At 32.7% G+C, this 19,055-nt stretch overlaps 8 protein-coding genes and 1 non-coding gene across 9 annotated transcripts, besides 1 other annotated feature; 6 read left to right on the top strand and 3 right to left on the bottom strand.

Annotated features, from left to right (window-relative positions):
* Positions 1-121: 121 nt before the first annotated feature.
* Positions 122-1,728, bottom strand: TVAGG3_0468180 (uncharacterized protein; the record flags this gene model as incomplete). Its single annotated transcript, XM_001316347.1, has 1 exon — positions 239-1,726. The coding sequence occupies one exon, from the start codon at positions 1,724-1,726 to the stop codon at positions 239-241; it is 1,488 nt and encodes a 495-aa protein (XP_001316382.1).
* Positions 1,729-1,830: 102 nt separating this feature from the next.
* TVAGG3_0468170 lies at positions 1,831-1,905 on the top strand. The gene has a single exon. It is a non-coding gene; the product is annotated as a tRNA-Met (tRNA).
* Positions 1,906-2,173: 268 nt separating this feature from the next.
* On the bottom strand, positions 2,174-3,744 carry TVAGG3_0468160 (major facilitator superfamily transporter; the record flags this gene model as incomplete). Its single annotated transcript, XM_001316348.2, has 1 exon — positions 2,307-3,737. One exon carries the CDS (start codon positions 3,735-3,737, stop codon positions 2,307-2,309), a length of 1,431 nt encoding a protein of 476 aa, XP_001316383.1.
* A 4,541-nt stretch (positions 3,745-8,285) lies between these two features.
* Positions 8,286-9,717, top strand: TVAGG3_0468150 (uncharacterized protein; the record flags this gene model as incomplete). The annotated part of the gene is made up of 1 exon (XM_001316349.1): positions 8,286-9,674. The coding sequence occupies one exon, from the start codon at positions 8,286-8,288 to the stop codon at positions 9,672-9,674; it is 1,389 nt and encodes a 462-aa protein (XP_001316384.1).
* Positions 9,718-10,486: 769 nt separating this feature from the next.
* TVAGG3_0468140 (uncharacterized protein) lies at positions 10,487-10,921 on the top strand (the record flags this gene model as incomplete). Its single annotated transcript, XM_001316350.1, has 1 exon — positions 10,487-10,921. The coding sequence occupies one exon, from the start codon at positions 10,487-10,489 to the stop codon at positions 10,919-10,921; it is 435 nt and encodes a 144-aa protein (XP_001316385.1).
* A 335-nt stretch (positions 10,922-11,256) lies between these two features.
* Positions 11,257-19,055: part of a mobile genetic element that runs on past the window's edge.
* Positions 11,365-12,027, bottom strand: TVAGG3_0468130 (uncharacterized protein; the record flags this gene model as incomplete). The annotated part of the gene is made up of 1 exon (XM_051235374.1): positions 11,365-12,027. The coding sequence occupies one exon, from the start codon at positions 12,025-12,027 to the stop codon at positions 11,365-11,367; it is 663 nt and encodes a 220-aa protein (XP_051093198.1).
* On the top strand, positions 13,128-13,363 carry TVAGG3_0468120 (protein of unknown function, DUF4106 family; the record flags this gene model as incomplete). The annotated part of the gene is made up of 1 exon (XM_051235373.1): positions 13,128-13,363. A coding segment is annotated over one exon (236 nt), but the record flags the coding sequence as incomplete, so codon positions are not given.
* On the top strand, positions 16,068-16,244 carry TVAGG3_0468110 (protein of unknown function, DUF4106 family; the record flags this gene model as incomplete). The annotated part of the gene is made up of 1 exon (XM_051235372.1): positions 16,068-16,244. One exon carries the CDS (start codon positions 16,068-16,070, stop codon positions 16,242-16,244), a length of 177 nt encoding a protein of 58 aa, XP_051093196.1.
* TVAGG3_0468100 (protein of unknown function, DUF4106 family) lies at positions 18,514-18,789 on the top strand (the record flags this gene model as incomplete). The annotated part of the gene is made up of 1 exon (XM_051235371.1): positions 18,514-18,789. The coding sequence occupies one exon, from the start codon at positions 18,514-18,516 to the stop codon at positions 18,787-18,789; it is 276 nt and encodes a 91-aa protein (XP_051093195.1).

Below are 19,055 nucleotides of genomic sequence, written 5' to 3'. Positions count from 1 at the left end.
TCAATTTTGAGAGTCTACTCAACTTCTCGATATCTCAGAGTATTTGCAACTAGTCCATTAGTGCATTTGATAATAAACGCACCATATGATAATCTACATTTACGACAACAAGAATAATAATTTTTTATTTTAAGAATGAATACCAGATTTAAGGGTATCATAAAAAAGGGCTGATATAAAAACTGTTGATGAAAGCATCTGAACAATAAAATATTTAAAAATTAATTAATTTTATGTTTTACAAATTACTAGAACACAAAGGACATTGATTATGGTTTGATTCGAGACACTTTTCGCATACATGTGTCCCACATTTACTACAAACAACTTTGAAATTGTGAATATTGCAAATCGAACATTTTTCTATCTCACAACCATCAATTTCATCAATTCTTGAGAGAATGATTGATCTTATTTGGTGGAAATCCAGTTTATTCAAGAATTCTGACTGGAATTTCCAAGAATCAAGACTTTTATGGATAAAATCATCTCTAGACAGATTAATTCTGCCGAAAATCTCTTGGCTCTGAACAATTTGAACTAAATTTTGTTCGAAATTTTCATATGAGTCAAAGGCTTCATTTAATTCATCAGCAGACATCTCAGATTTAATTGCATGCTCTAAAAGTGATCCCAAGTATCTGTGTTTGAAGATTTGGAAGTTTTTGTTGAACATATCAGAAAATATAGAAATATAAGAAGAATTCGACTCATTGTGCTTGATCACATAGCTTGGATAGAGAGAAATCTCATTTCTGACATTAACTTTCTCAATAAAATTCTTAATTTTTCTTAATTTTTCTAAAACCTTGTTCAAATCTGGTTTAAAAGAGTCCAATATCTTGTATATTTGACAAGCTATAAGTATCTGGTAAATATTTAGCTTATCTGGTGTTTCCAAATCTTTTTTGATATTATTCATTAGATTTTGACAATCTGCTTGTGGATTTGTTTCTATTTCTTTAATGATAGTTGGTAATATTTCAGATTCAAGTGATTCGCAAAGAGAATTATATAAAATTCGATATTGTTCGTAACAAATCTTTGTTTGCTTAAATTTATTAAATGCATCTAATGCACTACTGATAGATGCTTGTAATTTTGCTAGTTTTTCATTGAACTCGGTGATAACTTTTGAAAATGAAAAATTCTCTGATTTATCAATAGATTTAGCGATATCTAGAATAGACATTGCAAAATTTTTAAGTGCTTCGTATTCATTTGGCTTGATAAGTTCATTAGTTCCATTTTCCAACACATAACAAGCGTTTTTCTCTATCAAATCATTCCAATTGAGATTGAGTTGAGCAAATGTATAAGTGAATATGGGAAATTCAGCTCTTTTTAGACTAGAAAGAAATTTGACTAAAGATTGATTTTCGAAAGGAATTGGTTTTTCAAAAGTTAGGCCATAGAATGTCTTCTGAAGTGAGAAAATAAATAATAGCAGGCCAATTTTCGTATTCTTTTGAATAATATAAGTTTCTGATAATTGTTGAAGGAAATTAGCGCCTTTAATAGTATATAAAGCAATAAATCTGTGTATGTTATTCAGTTGGGAGGAGTAATCGCTCAGGTAATTATTTGTGATAATGGAATAAATATTTGTTTGAATTTGATGGAATTGAGAATCGGAGAGTTGATCAAGGAGATGTATTGCATTCTGAAAATGATTTTTGTTAAGTTCCGTGATTATTTGCAAGGCAGGATCAGGATTTTCAGTCATTTTAGTGGTAAATTTTTATTTTTTTCAAAATAAGGATTGAAAATAAAAGTTAGAATGTAAACTAGAAAATAATTAAATAGTTAAATAATTCCATGAATCGAAGAAGTGATGTGGAATAGTTGGTTTAATTCGTAAGGCTCATAACCTTAAGGTCGCTGGTTCGAGTCAAGTTATCGCTCTTTTTTGAATGATTTCAAACATTTAGTATTTTTCTTTTTCAATTCCTTAAGTTTCTATTGCCGCGACATTTCTTATGAGAAATGTTTCTTTTTATGTAGAAATTCAACTTGAATTCATTATTTCCAACTTAAATTTCAAAATAAAATGCATTAACTCTATTTATGGTATTAAGCAGATTATTATCATTTGATGCATCACATTGATACATCTTACTATAGTATTTCTATAGTATCTTTGTTTCTTATGCAATTACCATATAAAATGATACGCTGTTCAAGTTTTTAATAACACATCAAAAACTAATCCATATAAGAATAAATAATTATTTCTTTGTAACAAGAAAGAGACAGTACCTCTTGGTATTGCCTTAGTTTTCTTATGGCTTGACTGCATCAGCAGGTCAATCCTCTCTGTCATCATCGAAGTCAAGTGATTCTGGTTTTTGCTCTGGGACAATTATCCAGAAGCATAGGATTGCAGCGATGAAAGCGAAGACGCAACCAGAACCGAGAAGTGGACCTTTCTTTCCATTTGTTGCAGCTCCAATGCCTGATCCGATGATCCAGTTAGCAAGTTGCTGGCCAACAACGACAAAAATATTGAGAATGCCCATAAGAGTTCCCATCTCTTCATCCTTTGAGCACATGCCAACAATGGCATATGGAACTGAGTTGAATACAGAGCAAGCGATACCGAGTGGTGTAAGGAGACCGAGTGCTGCCCACTTGTTGTGGATGAAGAAGATTGGGATGAGGCAAACAGCTTCAATTATCTGAGAAAGAGCATAGGAGAGTTTAAGACCGATGCACTTGATTACCATATCCTGAACGAATGACCAGATCATAACAAGGATTGATGAGACACCAATGATGATGAGTCCGAAGCGAACGCCTTCATCGTAGTCGAGTCCTTGAAGCTTGTAAATATCGGTGCCAACATAACTTGAGCATTCATTGTTGAATTCAGTGTAACCCATCCATGAGAAGAGATATACGATGGCGATTCTCCAAACTGGCTTTGGCATTGACTTGAATTGTCTGAAGATGGCAATGAATGGGTTTGGTCTATCAATCTTATCTGTAAACTGTTCTTCGTGAGCTGTCAAAACTGTGATTGTAACACTGACGATAATGAATACAATGCCACAGATGATAACAAGCTGCTGGTAGTTAAGGGATGTGTGCTTAGCAACGTTGAAACCACCAATGAAGTTAGAGAATACTTGCGCAAGACCGAGAAGTACAGCTGCAATGGAGTTTCCGAGAACTTGCTGTGACTTTGGAATGATATCTGCAATGATTGTTCTTGCTGGAGCTTGGAGGAGATTTACGGAAACAAAATCGAGGACAAGTGCAATGATAAGGAAGGTAATACTCCATGGACGTGGATTTGAGCTGCTGATACCCTTTCCGATTTCTCTGCAGAAGTAAAGGAAGAGGAAGCCGACGATTGATCCTACAGCACCTGTAATGATGAATGGTCTTCTTCTGCCAATTTTTGCATGGAGAGCATCACTGTAGTAGCCAACAAGTGGCTGGCAGATGAATCCTGCGAGTGGACCAATGAGGTAGATGAGTGATCTGTAAACTTGTGGAATGTTGATGTCTTCTGAGTCCATAATCGGAGAAAGGAGACCGAAAACGACAGTAAAAACTGTTTGAAATCCGAACATTGATGCACAGATACCGAATATTCTCCATAATGAGAGTCTATCTCTCTTTGCAAGTGGAATCCAAACTTTGGAATCTTCTGTCTTTTCGACTGCATCCATTTCGACATCTTCGACACGCTTTGTGTCAATATTGCTTGTATTAGTAGCAACTGGAGCCATGTTTTGCTGAGCTCTTTTTAAAAAATGATTAAAGTTTTATCCATTCAAATTATTTCTTATAATTTTTGATAATTACATTCAATTAATTGAGCAATATTCAATTTTGAAAATACGGGTTAGAATAGATCAAGAACCATCATTATTTCGGATAATATCATAAAACTTGTTTGGATAGTGCTATTTTTCTTGTTTTGGAGTGATCTACATGATTTCTTTCAAATCTTTTTGAAATTATTGACCTATTAATGCGAAAATATCAGGGAAACATCTAAATCGAGACATATATCATGTTAATCATCGTTTGACCTAAAAAATATCAAAATAGTTTATGCTTTTCTATACTTTTTGTCATCCGCTTTCAAATTTACCGATCGCGCATTTTCTGTTTTTTAATATTCCTTACTATGTTTAAAACAATTTTTTAAAATGAAAAATTTTTTATTAACTTTACAAAATTCATTTATTGATAAAACTCACCCATAGAGAGCCTTATAGTGCAATATGCATATGTCTTAAGTTTTTCAGCAACGCGACAAACAGACCTTGTCATTTGTTTTATGTAATAAACCTATGTTTTCATTATTGATGTATCGTGTGATTATATTTCAAAATGAATAAAGGTGACCAAACTATTTTTTGAAAGTCCGCCATAACTTTAATGGTACTATTTCAGCGTGTACAATGAATACAAAAATTCTAAGAGTGCCACATAAAATAGTACTTTAGACTTGAGTTAATGCTACCAAGCAAATGTTAAAAAGATGACTTTAGTGTTTTGATAATCAAAGATTAAAATCATTATTGTCTAAATCAATAATCATAACGACAGAAGTTAATGTTTTTTCATAAGTGCTTTAAATCCACTTTTAAAAGTATACCTCAAAAATCAAAATATCAAAAAAAAATTGGCCGATAGGTTTGGCTTTAATTTTTGTCTGCTTTTATGATTTGATATGGATGTTATAATTTTAAAAGTTGAGCCAAATTCACCAATAGATTTTTGAGATTTGCAAATACTCAATAATTTTCAGCGTGTTATCTTTTATTAAAAGAACTATTTGGTTTCAGTATCATATAAATTGATATTTACTTTCTATTTGAACCTTCATTTAGCTAATGATTTAATAATACAGATTTCATCTAGTCCTTATAAGAGAATTTTGAATTTGTTATAATAAAAAAACAAACAGATATAGCTTACACTTCTATAATAAAGATACCTTTTATAGAAATCAGTATGAAATGTGTTTTTTGACACGTAAAGCTCTCAATTCATTATAACATGTTTGTCGATTTTTATATATTTTTCGCTTTCATTATCTATGATATTAAAAATTATGTCATCAGAATGTGAAATAATTAAACAAATGCCCTACGAGAAGTATTTTATACTCGAATTTATTAAAAAAATCACTGTACTTAAATTTTTTCGAAATTTATCAAAACTCGAAGGTAAATCATCGAGTGATATGCGAAAAAAACTTTTTTATTCTATTAATGATAATAAATATATTAGCCATATTAAAACTTTTCATTTTTTAAAACTCATAGAAATACGTTTGATATTCTTCATTAAGAACATATAAAAACGAGTATAATTATCATATCCTGTTAATTTACAATATAAATGCTTTTCTGCTTGTAGTAAATATCAAATAAGAAAATAATAACATTATAAATTTTTCAAATAAGAATATATTATCTAGCATCTAAGCATGAAGATATTTAGAATTTAGATATCCAAATTCTGCTTAGATTACTTTCAAAATATAAGTCAATAATCTTTGATTTTATTAAACGCTAATATTGGATAGTATATTTTCACAATTTAATTGTAGTTAGATAAATGATAATTCATGTAACTCATTGATTTCGATCAAAAGTTATATTCACCTTGTTAAAAAAAAATATAAAAAAAACGGGTTCTTACTGATTTGAACATATTGCTTTTGAAATCAACGACATAACCAGTAGGCTAAAAGTACAGTGATTTTTTTAATAAATTCGAGTATAAAATACTTCTCGTAGGGCATTTGTTTAATTATTTCACATTCTGATGACATAATTTTTAATATCATAGATAATGAAAGCGAAAAATATATAAAAATCGACAAACATGTTATAATGAATTGAGAGCTTTACGTGTCAAAAAACACATTTCATACTGATTTCTATAAAAGGTATCTTTATTATAGAAGTGTAAGCTATATCTGTTTGTTTTTTTATTATAACAAATTCAAAATTCTCTTATAAGGACTAGATGAAATCTGTATTATTAAATCATTAGCTAAATGAAGGTTCAAATAGAAAGTAAATATCAATTTATATGATACTGAAACCAAATAGTTCTTTTAATAAAAGATAACACGCTGAAAATTATTGAGTATTTGCAAATCTCAAAAATCTATTGGTGAATTTGGCTCAACTTTTAAAATTATAACATCCATATCAAATCATAAAAGCAGACAAAAATTAAAGCCAAACCTATCGGCCAATTTTTTTTTGATATTTTGATTTTTGAGGTATACTTTTAAAAGTGGATTTAAAGCACTTATGAAAAAACATTAACTTCTGTCGTTATGATTATTGATTTAGACAATAATGATTTTAATCTTTGATTATCAAAACACTAAAGTCATCTTTTTAACATTTGCTTGGTAGCATTAACTCAAGTCTAAAGTACTATTTTATGTGGCACTCTTAGAATTTTTGTATTCATTGTACACGCTGAAATAGTACCATTAAAGTTATGGCGGACTTTCAAAAAATAGTTTGGTTACCTTTCATATAAAGTCAAATTATAATTTGCAGTTATGCTTTAATCAAAATCTATATTGAAACGCTTTGTCACATCCATTAAAAAGGCTGTCGCATATAAATCCAAACATTTGCTTGGTATGTACTTTTCCATTTTAACGTCCTGATTGATATAAGCATGTTTTACACTTTAAAATAGTAATTATGACAACCTGTACACCATAGAAGTAGGCTATAACAAGAAAAATTAGATTGACATCGAATAATTTCAAGATTTAGAAACAATTTGTAGCTTTCTCAATTATCTAGAGTTAAAATTCATTTATAATGAGGTCATATATTTTAATTATCTTGTAATAAGGGTTTCGTTTTGCGAAAAAAACGTACAATACGCAATTTCGCTAAAAAAACATTTCGCTAGCAATTTCGACCTTTGACTCCACTCAAGACGTCACTTTTTTAATTTTGCGGTATCATATTTTTGGAAAATCTTTATGAATATTATATAAAAAGTCTCTTTAATATCTATATTTCATATTTTTATCGATTTTTAAAGTTTTTGCGAAAAGTATTCAATTATTTTTGCTATTTTGTCGGGTAAATGTCAGATTTGCGACATTTTCTGATATGATATTCAGATTCTACGTTTATATAGTAATTTATGCTTTACATGTTTTTTATATAAATTTTTATTGAATTCAAATATTCAATAGTTTTTTTATGCTAGATTAGTTGTATTTATTTAAATATATTATATTGGCAACCTTTCTTTACCCTGTCCTAATAAACGCATTTTGTAAAAAAAATATAGTGCATCAGTTTCGAACTAGCGTCCTGGGTACCCAATAGTAAGGGGTAATAACCATTCGACCATTTGCCACGTAAAGCATCGCCGGATTTTTTTGTATTTAATCACTCCCAAAACACTGTTTTGGCTTATTGGAAGCATATCAGACATAATCGCCATAATCAAAAAATCTATATGCCCAATAAGTAATAAATTTGTCGATATAGATTTTCCATAAAATTAGTTTTTAGTCTGATCTTAAAATAAATTTAATTTTTTATAAAAAAAAATCACATTTAAAAGTACCTTTTTAGTAGCTCGAAATCCTGTTGGTGGATTTCGGGCGTACTTCAAAATTAGCTTTTCTTCTACATATGCAAGCTATATTTTAAATATGGGGCAAATCGGATCGGCGAAAGGAGTTTAGTTACCTTTAAATGAATAAGATATTATGTTATAACATTATTCATGATGTACATTTCTAGCATTACCAGTACACAACAAGCAATTTTCCTATTATTAATATGCACCAATTCATGTGTCGATTTATATGTTTCTACAATTCTGTTTATTACAATAGAAATAGTATAAAATATGTACTCAATACTACTATACAATTGGGATATTATGAGCTATGAAACACTTTTGAGCAGTTTGGATGATAAAGACAAATTCATATTATAATTACCTGTGTTTTGAATATGATGAATCTTTTTTATAAGCTCATCTGGAAGCATTTACATACATGTGTCATAAAAAGAATCCATCTTTGCAAAATTTCTCATTTTTCTCAATTTCTTATTTTGAATTGCTGTTATGACATAAATAGCGTACCTGTGCATAGGCAATTTTAATTTTCTTTGGCCTTGCTTTGAACTGAAATCCTAAATTTTGGTGCATCTAAGAAATCCCTTAATTTCAAAGAAATATTAATGAAATTCAAAAGGAACTTATGTATCTAATACAACACCTGTTTCACAAATATCTTTTTTTAACTCATTTCGATGCGTGCAACAGAACCACCCGAAGTTTCAGTTGCTACGATCGAAGGTATTATACTCCGAAATTCTATCACATTCGAAACTTTAGTCGGAACTAACAATTTTGGGATCGCTTGGTCTCAAAGATCTCCAATTGTTTTACAATATATTGTAGATCATATAGATGAAGTCATGAGATATGCTCTTATGATCACACCACCACCTGCATCTGGTCTTCAAGGAATTTGTTTATCGATTTTATCGAGTCGAGAAACAGAATTATACAATAAATTATTCGATTCACAGACATTCCTTAATATTGTACAAGAAATCCCACAAAACATTACAAAATATACTGTTCGTACTCAAGTCATGTATTTTGATTTAATAAATACCATATTAATTCAGACAAATTTTACTTTATTTAATCAATTTGATATGAAACAGTATTTCAAAGTTCTGGCATCTACACTCATCCACGATACTCCTGCCAGGTTTATCCAGTCAATGGTCATTTCTTTGACTCCATTATCATTTTCTGTTTTATCCAACGCCGAACTTGTAAAAATTCTATGTCAAGAGTACATAAACGATACAGTCAATGGCATTACAGCACTCAGATTGATCCAAAACTGCTTCATTAATGAGTTTTTCCTCAGACATGCGGCAGAATCATTCGGAGACAGAACATTGATACTCAATATATGGAAGAAAGCCGATAAAACTAGGGATGTACACGGAATCGACTTCCTAAGGACACTTTTTTTGACTTGTGTTCCATTTATTTCACTAAAAGAGTGGAAATATGTGGCCGACGAGCTGATTAAGCTACTTCCCAATGTTTCTAGGATACTTTTGAGCATGAGTTATTACGGAATCTATGAAAATTCTATCGGAAAATTATTTATTGCTCTTCAAAACGGTTCTGGACAAGTTGAACAATCGGGATTTGATATAACAGTCAATGCAATCGATATGATGTTCAAACAGCCCATTAATTCCTTTGTTCATAACTTTGCGATGTATTCAGTTCAAAGTTTTGTACAATGCAACGGAGATATCGACTTGCTACTAGAAAAAACACAATTACCAAAGAAAATAATACAGCAATACCTCAAGCGTGGCCAGGTAACAGCTGTTTATTGGGGACAATTAAGAGTGATTTCGGAAACTATCGAACCATACATTGATACGACTCATTTATCAAATTGGTCGAATATTATCACTGAATCGAACCAAAATACCCGACATTTGATGGATGTTCCGTTGGAAGAATCACATCCAATTCTAAACAAGAAGCAAACGTCGTCATTGTTGTTGGCATTGCATAGACTTCCAAAGAGAAAGAGAGCCGTGTTGATGGTTGGCTTAATTTCCTTTATTTTGTTTATTTATGTTGCGATATTTGTTTAAGTTCTTATATTATAGAGTTACAGACAATAGAATATATTTGTTGTTATATAGTCTTACAAAATCTATTGCTTGTTATGTAAATTTTGTTTTTTATTTCTTCGAATATAAGATTTTTATTTTTTTTTCCATATAACTACCGCTCCATCCATTAAAAAAGTGCTCCATTAGCCAATCTTTATCGTTGATCAATAAAAGTTGTCGAATTAAAAGAATTTCAGAATAATTTCAGTGTCTTAACTTAATTTAAAGGAATTTTCTATGTGATTATACCAAACCCTTTTTCTTTTCTTTTTCAATTTTATTCGCCCCATAGCTTTCTCCAAAACAAGAATTTTTTTATCGGCACTGCTTGCTTTTGTCAAAAATTTAGTATTGAAATTTTGGATAATACTAAACCTTGTAGTAGTACTATATCCTTTTTATTTTAAATTCTATCGGTTTTCTCAAAATTTTTATACTAAAATTTTCGATATGTTAAAAGAGCGTGCACTAAAATGTCTCAAAACCAAGAAACAAAATATCAACTCTCCATACATAATACCATCTGAAAAAAGAGGCTGGAGTTAGATGGCTTATCTTCAGTTTATGATTTCCAACTTCGCAACCAATATGTCTTGGATTTTATTTGGCAGCAATTAGTTTATCTGAAGTCAAATGAACAGAGTACATACGGCAAAATAATCAAACAATATTACTCAAATACTCCTTACTATTTTGCATACGCATTAAATTCTGACCAAAATAAGGTTTCACATGTTGTTGTAGCAATTGATATATTGGCAGGCCCATGGAAATCTCTTGGACGTTTCAATATGTATCTTTACATTCCAAGCTTCAAATCCTACACTGATGCTTTTAAACTTTTTAATAGATTCTGTCGCCCACCGAAAGACTTAAAAATCTACATCGAAAAATTCGAATTTTTCAAGGGATATCCATCTACAGAAGAAATGTCGAATAATCAAAATTTAAGAAATATCGCAAATTGTGAATATTATCATGTCTTTTTTAAATACACAGAGCAGTCAATTAAGTCACCAGAATTTGGGTATGTTTGTGTGATGAGATACGATGGCTTTTTATGGGATTATCATCACTTTCGTCTTTACGTAGGAATGTTTGATCACTTGGGCGAACTCCAACCTATAGTTATCAACAAAGATGGATCAATTCAATATATCACTGATGAAGAAATACCAATGAATAAGTATCATAAGAATCAGATTTATACACTTCTTGATGAATAAACAGTTTCTTTATTCTTGCTATTAGTTTGTTATTTGCATATTAATTAATTATTCTTTTAATAACGCACTCATGATTCATAGAAGTACAATTGATAAGATATTTGAGGTTACTTAGATATAAAGAGATAATATTCAACTTTCCAAAATAAAAAAATAAAACAAAATTCAAAATATTACCTACTTCAATATGCTGTATAACGGTTATGATGAATGTGTTTTTTCCTTTCATAATTTTTTATGACTTAGAGTTATTAATATAGGCTAATAACAAGTAACATTAATTTGAAGATATCAATAATCAAAAAAATAAGCAATTCAACGTAATATACCGATATAAAAAAAAAAAAAAAAAAAAAAAAAAAAGGTAGTGGGGCTTCCAGGGGCTGCGCCCCTTCTAGCCCTGAAGATGTTTAGTATAAATGTTTTAGTCTTAAATTGTTTTTTTATTCGGTATATTCTGAATCTTGAATGTCTTGGAAATTTTCTTCTTCTTCGCTGTCTGAGGTGAGGATTTCTTCGACTTCTTCTTCTTCGCCATTGGGAGCAACAAATCCTGCGATGAAAACTTTGTATAAACCTTCTTGAGGAGTCTCTATGATGAAAGTCGTATTGTTGAGGAAATGGAACTCGACATCTTGAACAAATTGGCAACTGCTGTGTGTGAATTTTGCAATTGTGAGAGGCTTTCCTTTAGAGCCCTTGGGAAAGCTTGAGATAGTTACTGTTCCTCCATATGGAACTCTGGCAGGAATATCTAAAGCAACAGTTGTTATAACGTGGAAATTGTCTTGAAATTCTGGTAAAGGTTCAATGCAGTATAGTCGTTTTGACTGGTTGTCTTTTGTGTAGAAATATAAATAGAATGACCTTTCACCATGTTCATTCAATTCTTCCAAATAATTGTATGAATTTGGATATAAACGGACAAATTCAGCAATTTTAACTTCTTGTAAATGCTTCTGCAAGTTCTTTGGAAACAAGTGAATGAACTGGTCAATAGCTTGCAACGCTATGAGATTGGCAGTAACGGGTAAATATGAAGCAAACATGTCAACAAGTACGCCAGGGTCTTTTATTTCGTTTTCAAGAGGCTGAATGGCATCCATGACAGCTTGAAACATCTCGTTATAATCTCGATTGTCTTCTGAACCCCACTGTTCATTTAACTTATCTAACAATTCTAACCTTTTCTTTGCGTATTTTCTAAGAACTTTCTCTGAAAGAGGAGTGTCGCTATCTTGTGTGTCTTGAATTTGAGACTTAAATTGTTTGCTAAAGGCGAGATATCGTGTTTGCGACCTAGTGGTCATTGCAGAATGTGTTTCTGTATGTTCGATTGGATGTGTTTCTGTATTTTCGGGTGGTTGTGTTTCTGTATGTTCGATTGGAGTCTGATTGGTATGAACTTCTTCTGAAAATGCTTCTGTTCCGATAGTTGTTGTTGCCTGACCTGTTGGCTGAGCTGTTTCTTTGTGCAAATGCATATTGTCCAACAATTTGTCTTGAATTGTATGAGGAGGTTGCTTTGGTATTATAGGAGGTCGTAAGGGTTTTGAGAATGGTGAGACATAAGTTGTAGGAACTTTAACTGCAGAGGTAGTCGACGAATTGTTTGCGACACTTTTTCTTCCTTCCATTATGAAAAATAAACTGTTTTTTTCGGACTACTCATAGAAAAGTTTAAAATAAACCGTTTTCGTCAACGGTAACCCCATCTATAATTTTATTTTATTGAAAAGTCTCCGTTGGCAAACCGTTCCATCTCAAATATTTGAGAAGATAACTTCACATTTTGACTTTTAAATACATATTTTTCACCATCGGACAAACTTTTGACAGAAAGGAGCTTACACATACTTTACACTTGTCAAAATATTTTTTAACATACGATAGTATATATTTGCTCGAACAAATAATGGTCTATCGTCAACGCTCATAGAGATAGACCCACTTTTCTAAAGTATATATTTGAGTACTTTAAAAAAATATTATAGAACGATATAACAAATATTTTACAAAACTGACAACACTTTGACCGAGTAGTTTTTTGTGCTGAACAAAAGTGTCATATAAACATCTGTCAAAAACCGCTTTTTAACTTCACTTAAAATGCCACGTAAGCTACGTAAGAATATACGTAAGAGGAAGAGAGCATTGAAACATCCAATAAAAACTAACACCACAACAACAGTTGCAACAACAAATGATGAATGACCCCACTATGTTGCAACAAATGTCAAGCAACCCTATGCTTTTAAACCGAGTTATTGGTGCACAGAGTGGAGGTTTAAGAGCGGCACTTTTAGCGAAAATGGCAGGCTATGGTGGAGCTGCAGACGGAACAGCTTATAACCCTCAAAGTCAAATGAATTTGAGTTCACTCAAAAATCAAATAACAGATGTCAAAAAGTCAAACATAGACATACAGAAACAAATAAGTGAAAACGAAAGAAACTAGAATATGACAGACACACAAAGAAACTCAATGAGTTAAACGTAGAGAAAAAAAAAAAAGAACAACTGAAAGAACTAAGTACAGAGGGATATGCGAAGAAAAAGTGTCAGAAAAAGCAGCAGAAGTAGCAAAAATGGAACAAGATGTTATAAATTTGAAAAACCATACTACTCAATATAAAATACTGAAAGATGAAGAGATAAAACAAAAAGCCCTGAAGACATATATGGATAGCGATGAGTATAAAAAGAAGTTGAAGCAAATGTAAAGGCAGAAAAACTTTTACAGTTGCAAAACCAAACCGTACAGTATGAAAACTTAGCACAAGAAAGTAAAAATAACGACGCGGCTATGCAAAAGGCAATGAAAAGCGCAGAATATATAAAAGCTAACAATGACTGGTTAGATGCCCAAGCCAACGCTAAAGCAGCCCAACTCATAGGGTCAATAAGGACAAAAATACAAGCGGATGAAGACAGTTCAAATGAAGCTTTAACGAATGCTGACTTTAAGAACGCCTTCGAAGCTCTTCATAGTAAGGTGAAACAAGTGAACGACTTCTCATCTGGAAAGAAACTGAAGTCTGAAGGTTTCGACAAAGAGTTAAGAGAAGTAGCACAAAATATGACGAAAATAACAGATGCAGCAACGAGACAGGCAGTTCAAAGTGCCTATGACGCCGTTAGAGCAACTGTTGTGAAAAGTCAAGAAAAAGAGTTACAACAGACCAAAACAGACCTAGTAAATGCTTTCTTAAGACGAAAAGTCAGGTAGGACATTACGCTGCAGATAACATATGTGCCAGCGGTGGAACTTATATACCACCAAACCCTCCAAGAGAAGCACCTTGCACCAGGACTACCTAAAAACATTTACATCGTCACATGGACACAGACACAGGCATGCACCAAACCAACACAACAACCACACAACAACCAACACAACACCAGCACACAACACCTCCACAACCAGCACAACAACCACACACAACCAGACAGCAACCAACAGTTCAAAACCCTGCACAACAACAACCACAAACAGAGCAAGGACATAAAAGAAGTAGAGAACAAGGAAACCAAGAATTCTTAAAAATGCTTAAAGAAGAGTGTGTTTCCCAGATACTGTTGACTTTTAGTGACAGATATAAAGAAGCTATTGGAAAAGTTCAAGGATGGAAATACTGACCCGAACCTATTTAGCTTTATGGCTCAGCACCAAAACGGATATAATCTCAAAACCTGGAAAATACAAGCTCGCTAAGGATATGATTTAATAGCATATCATCCAAATGACATGGATGAATTTACTCCGAGATATTTGATGTCAGAGCTAAATGACAATTCAACTTTCGTCATGAAACGCGTAAAAATAGAGACGGAACGAAAGAACAAAAGCTTATGAATGCGGATGACGTAGATAGGGAAATTGTTAAAAACGGTCTCGGAATATATGAAATGCCAGCAGATGAGGTACAAGAAACTCCACAGGAAGAAAGTTCAGATACAACCAGACATGGAAAAATAGTTCAGCAACAACAGCTAGAAGAGCCTGAAGGAAACGAACAAGTCACTCCTTTGGAAACTAACTTCACAGAACTAGATGAAGATTTGGAACAGCCGAAAAATCTTGACCCTCAACAAGAGTATTGCGGAGAATATGGAATATTTCCAAGAGTCTAAAAAAAATCGGCTGACATAGTAGAAGAATATCAAAAAATGTTTGCCGACATACAAAAGACTCCAGCAACCAGATGAAATATTCAGCATAGAATGGAAGAACTGAAAAAAATGTACACAAATACAACAACCCTTTTACTTACGAGCATTTAACGTTCAATCTTCGGATGAACTCGGTGAAGATAAAAGGTTAAATTTCAAGAAAACATATAGAAATGAAACATTGTTTAAAGTTCATTCAGAACCTAACCAAGATGGAAACAAACCTACTTTTTGTTTCTGCAGACGATGGAACTACAATGAGATGGGGTCATAAAGCTAACCCGGATAGGTGGTTCATAAACTTACAACCACAATCCAAGAAGTTGTAGACGCAATGGAAGTCAATGGTGAACGAGATATAGCTGGTATTTTAAGCGCGCTTTAATGCATTGAAAGATATGAAACATGCAGATATTTTGGACCAGTATGAAATGAACATGGCTGATGGAAAATAACACCTGACGTTCTAGAACATTTATCTCAAAAACTACACAGAACCATAGAGATGGTATATTTGGTGAAGAGTTTAGAAAGAAAGTTAGGGAGAGAGAAGAAAGAGAACCTATTGTACATGACCTTGCAAACGAAAGTTTACAAAATGTCATAAAAACTTACTTTGCAGGCATATCGAGAAGGGATGAATATTTAAGAAAACTCAAATGGACAGTACCAAATGAAATGTTAGTATTGAAAAACATGTTCCTGACAAAATAAAACCAACTACAGAAATAAAACGACGCAAGACTGAAAGATTGGGTTAAAAGCTTTCCCATTCACAAAAGATATAGTTGGTAACATGGAAAGAAAACCAGAATGGCTACAAAAACATATATTTGGAAACGAGCTTATTCCATATGGACAGGCACTGTTTGAAGAGCTTGAACCGGAAACTCAGGAAAGAGTCATGCAAACAATACGCGAAGACTCAAATACAAACTATGACAAACTCTTTCTAGGATATAGGTTACCTGAGATGGGCGACCAGAGCCAAAAGGCAAAAAGGACATGGGAAATTTGCAACATACTAGATGAACATAATGCAAAGATGCAACAACTTCAAGCAGAGGGCAATGAAGGAAAAAGAAGAGTTAAAAACTCAGTCAGGAAGAAAGTAAAGCTTGGTCCACGTGGGTTCTATTATGACATATAAATCCAACTATTCTATATTTTTACTCATATGAAATGTACGCCGCTCAGAATATAACGCCAACAGTTTTGGATGCATGAATGGAAATGTTTCCGAATGGTATAACGAATGCGACAATGCCATTAGAAGGTCAGAAATAGTTCCTGGAACTTACGAATATACAACTGCTGTTTCTTATGGAAACGTAGGTGAGTTTGGAGAAGGTTCTTCAACAACAGTAGATATTGCTTGCGACAGGTTTCATATAATTTCTATTGACAACTCTTTCTTATACGTGGAACAAGACATTGAAATAAAACCTTCTGCCAAGTTGTCTGACAAGAAAGGTTGCAATGGAATTTTCTATGTCGGATACCAATATGCTCCAGAAGTTTTCATGGGATATAAGATATATTCTAACTCTGACTTAGTTCAAACAGTAACATGGGCAAACTATGAATGGTTCGCTTTGAGAAACTCAGTACAACCACAAGCTAGAGAACAAACAGACCAGTATGCAACTATTGAGAAAATAAGAAGACTTGACCCTAACGTTCCAGGAGTTTATGTTAACCTTTCTGGACAAACTGCAGCAGCAGTAACCAAAGTAAAACTGAAACTTAGAGTTCCTTTGTCATCTTTCCTCATCTTCAGGTTTTTAAGATACTTGCCAAACTGGGCAGGAAAAATTTCTATCGAACTTACTCCAAGCAAAAATAACTTAGTCATTGCACCAACACAAGACCCATTCACTCTTACAGAAGTAGTGGGAACAAATAAAATGTCATTCGCCGACTTTTGCAAAAACAAAGTTGACTTAGACTTTGGTTTCTCAAACCTCAACACTGAAGTAAACTATTATTTCAATGCTGCTGGAGATGCTTGGGACCCAGTTAAGTTCACATGCGAAAAATTTGAATGCAAGAGAATAGAAAGCAGACTTGCAGTCTATATGTTGGACCCAGATATTTCAAATGCTTTAGCTGCCAAATATATTGCAGTTCCACTTATGTTCCCTATACACCAAATATCTGTCAAAGACTTTGCAGGTGAAGTTGGAAACCAAAGTGCTGACCCAGGTGCAAGAACAGATATTGCTTTAACAACTGCAATGAAACATGCAGATACTATGTTTGTACTGTTCAGACGAACTATAAATGACTATTCTTGTTTCTACAACCCTGGTATTAAATATCATATAAACATAGATGGCAAATATTATCCAAGAGAAGAATATTCTACAGTTGAGGATATGAGGTCATACAACTTGACATTAGATGCTATGAACTTTAACAACAACTTCACAACAACCATTAACCCTGAAATGCAAAGTTCTATTATGCCATATGTGAAAGTATGGACTCATACAGGAGGTCAAAAAACTCAATATACAAATGGAGACCGTTCAAACTTTTGGCTTGGCATTCCATTTGCTGACTCAGAAGACTTTATGGGTGGTATTTCAACTGTTGGTACAGTTCAAATACAATATACTGGTGACAGAGACGGTCCAGATGAATTGAAAGCAAAGAAGTTTACAAAACCAATAGCACTTTTCACGGAAGATGCTCTTTTGAAGATTCGTTCGATGAAACCTGCTGGGGCTCCTCAGATTGGCATAACGACAGCTTCCATCGAGCAGATTTTGGCAGCAGGTCAGTAAGTTGTTCTTGAACTGACTTCTCTCCGTCAAATATTGACAGTACGCCAGTTTTGACATAATATTGTATTATAAACTTACCTTTAGTAATATCGGTCAGTTTTGTTGTTATATTTTTGTCTGCTTCAAGAACTTTCACCATCGGTTATACCAACTTTCTTTGCTTTATGAAAATATTTTGGTTCAGCAAAGACTGCTATTCTATAACATTTTCCATTGTTTGTATAAAGAACTATTCTGTCAATGTATTTGTATTGTTTGTGTGTGTAAACTTTGTTCTGCTTCAATTCGAAGAGATACTCGAATACGTCCATCTTTTTATTCTAAGTAAAATGTCATTTCCGAAAAATAGAAGCGTAAGTGTTTCAAAAGGTTTAATGGCGGTGGCAGATGTGAAGTTAAATTCACCAACTCAAACAAACAGTCAAAGTGTTTGTCAATGTCAAAGAAAGAGATGTTGAAGTGGGGAAACCATACGAAGACGAAGATGGTATAACAATAGTTCCTGTAAAAGAACCAACATATCCTGAAGTTAGCAGAGACTTAAGTTCTGTTGCAGATATTCGAAACGACTACCAACAACTGAAAGACAAACTTAAAACTCAGGAGAAGATTTGTCAAGCTTTAGGTATAATGTTAAACTTGGTCGAACACAACCCTGTAAAAGTGAACTCATATGTCATTGCACCTCATGAAGTTTTGAAAGAACTATTGAAACTTTTGACAGAGGCAGACGATATAAACATCAAAGAAATAGAACCCGACATTAGTTGCTGTGGTGTTTCATATAATGTCATTGACAAGATATACGTTATGAAAGGAGGTGAAACGTTGAACTTAAAATATAGTTTCCCAGACGTCATAAAAATATTTGACGACCACAACATTTCATTAAAATTTATTTGCTAAGTAAATGGCAGAAGACATATGGTTTATACTATTACGACTAAAAACCCTGAGTCATATAATTCTATAACAACAAACTTACAAAGTCCTCAAGGACGATATTGTAAACTAACCTTAAACACGATGACGACTAAAGCCTGTTTTGCTCTTTTGACACCAGAAGACTTTTTTGTTGTGAATGGTAAAAAATACTCTTTGAAGATACTTACTCAGATATACCACCAACAGGTTTTGTTGACTTATTTAATACTTTAAGGACGGATGTAACA

Source organism: Trichomonas vaginalis, chromosome II (genome assembly GCF_026262505.1).
Source record: "Trichomonas vaginalis G3 chromosome II, whole genome shotgun sequence".
In the NCBI taxonomy this organism is placed as follows: domain Eukaryota; phylum Parabasalia; order Trichomonadida; family Trichomonadidae; genus Trichomonas; species Trichomonas vaginalis.
This window is presented reverse-complemented; position numbering and strand designations above follow the sequence as displayed.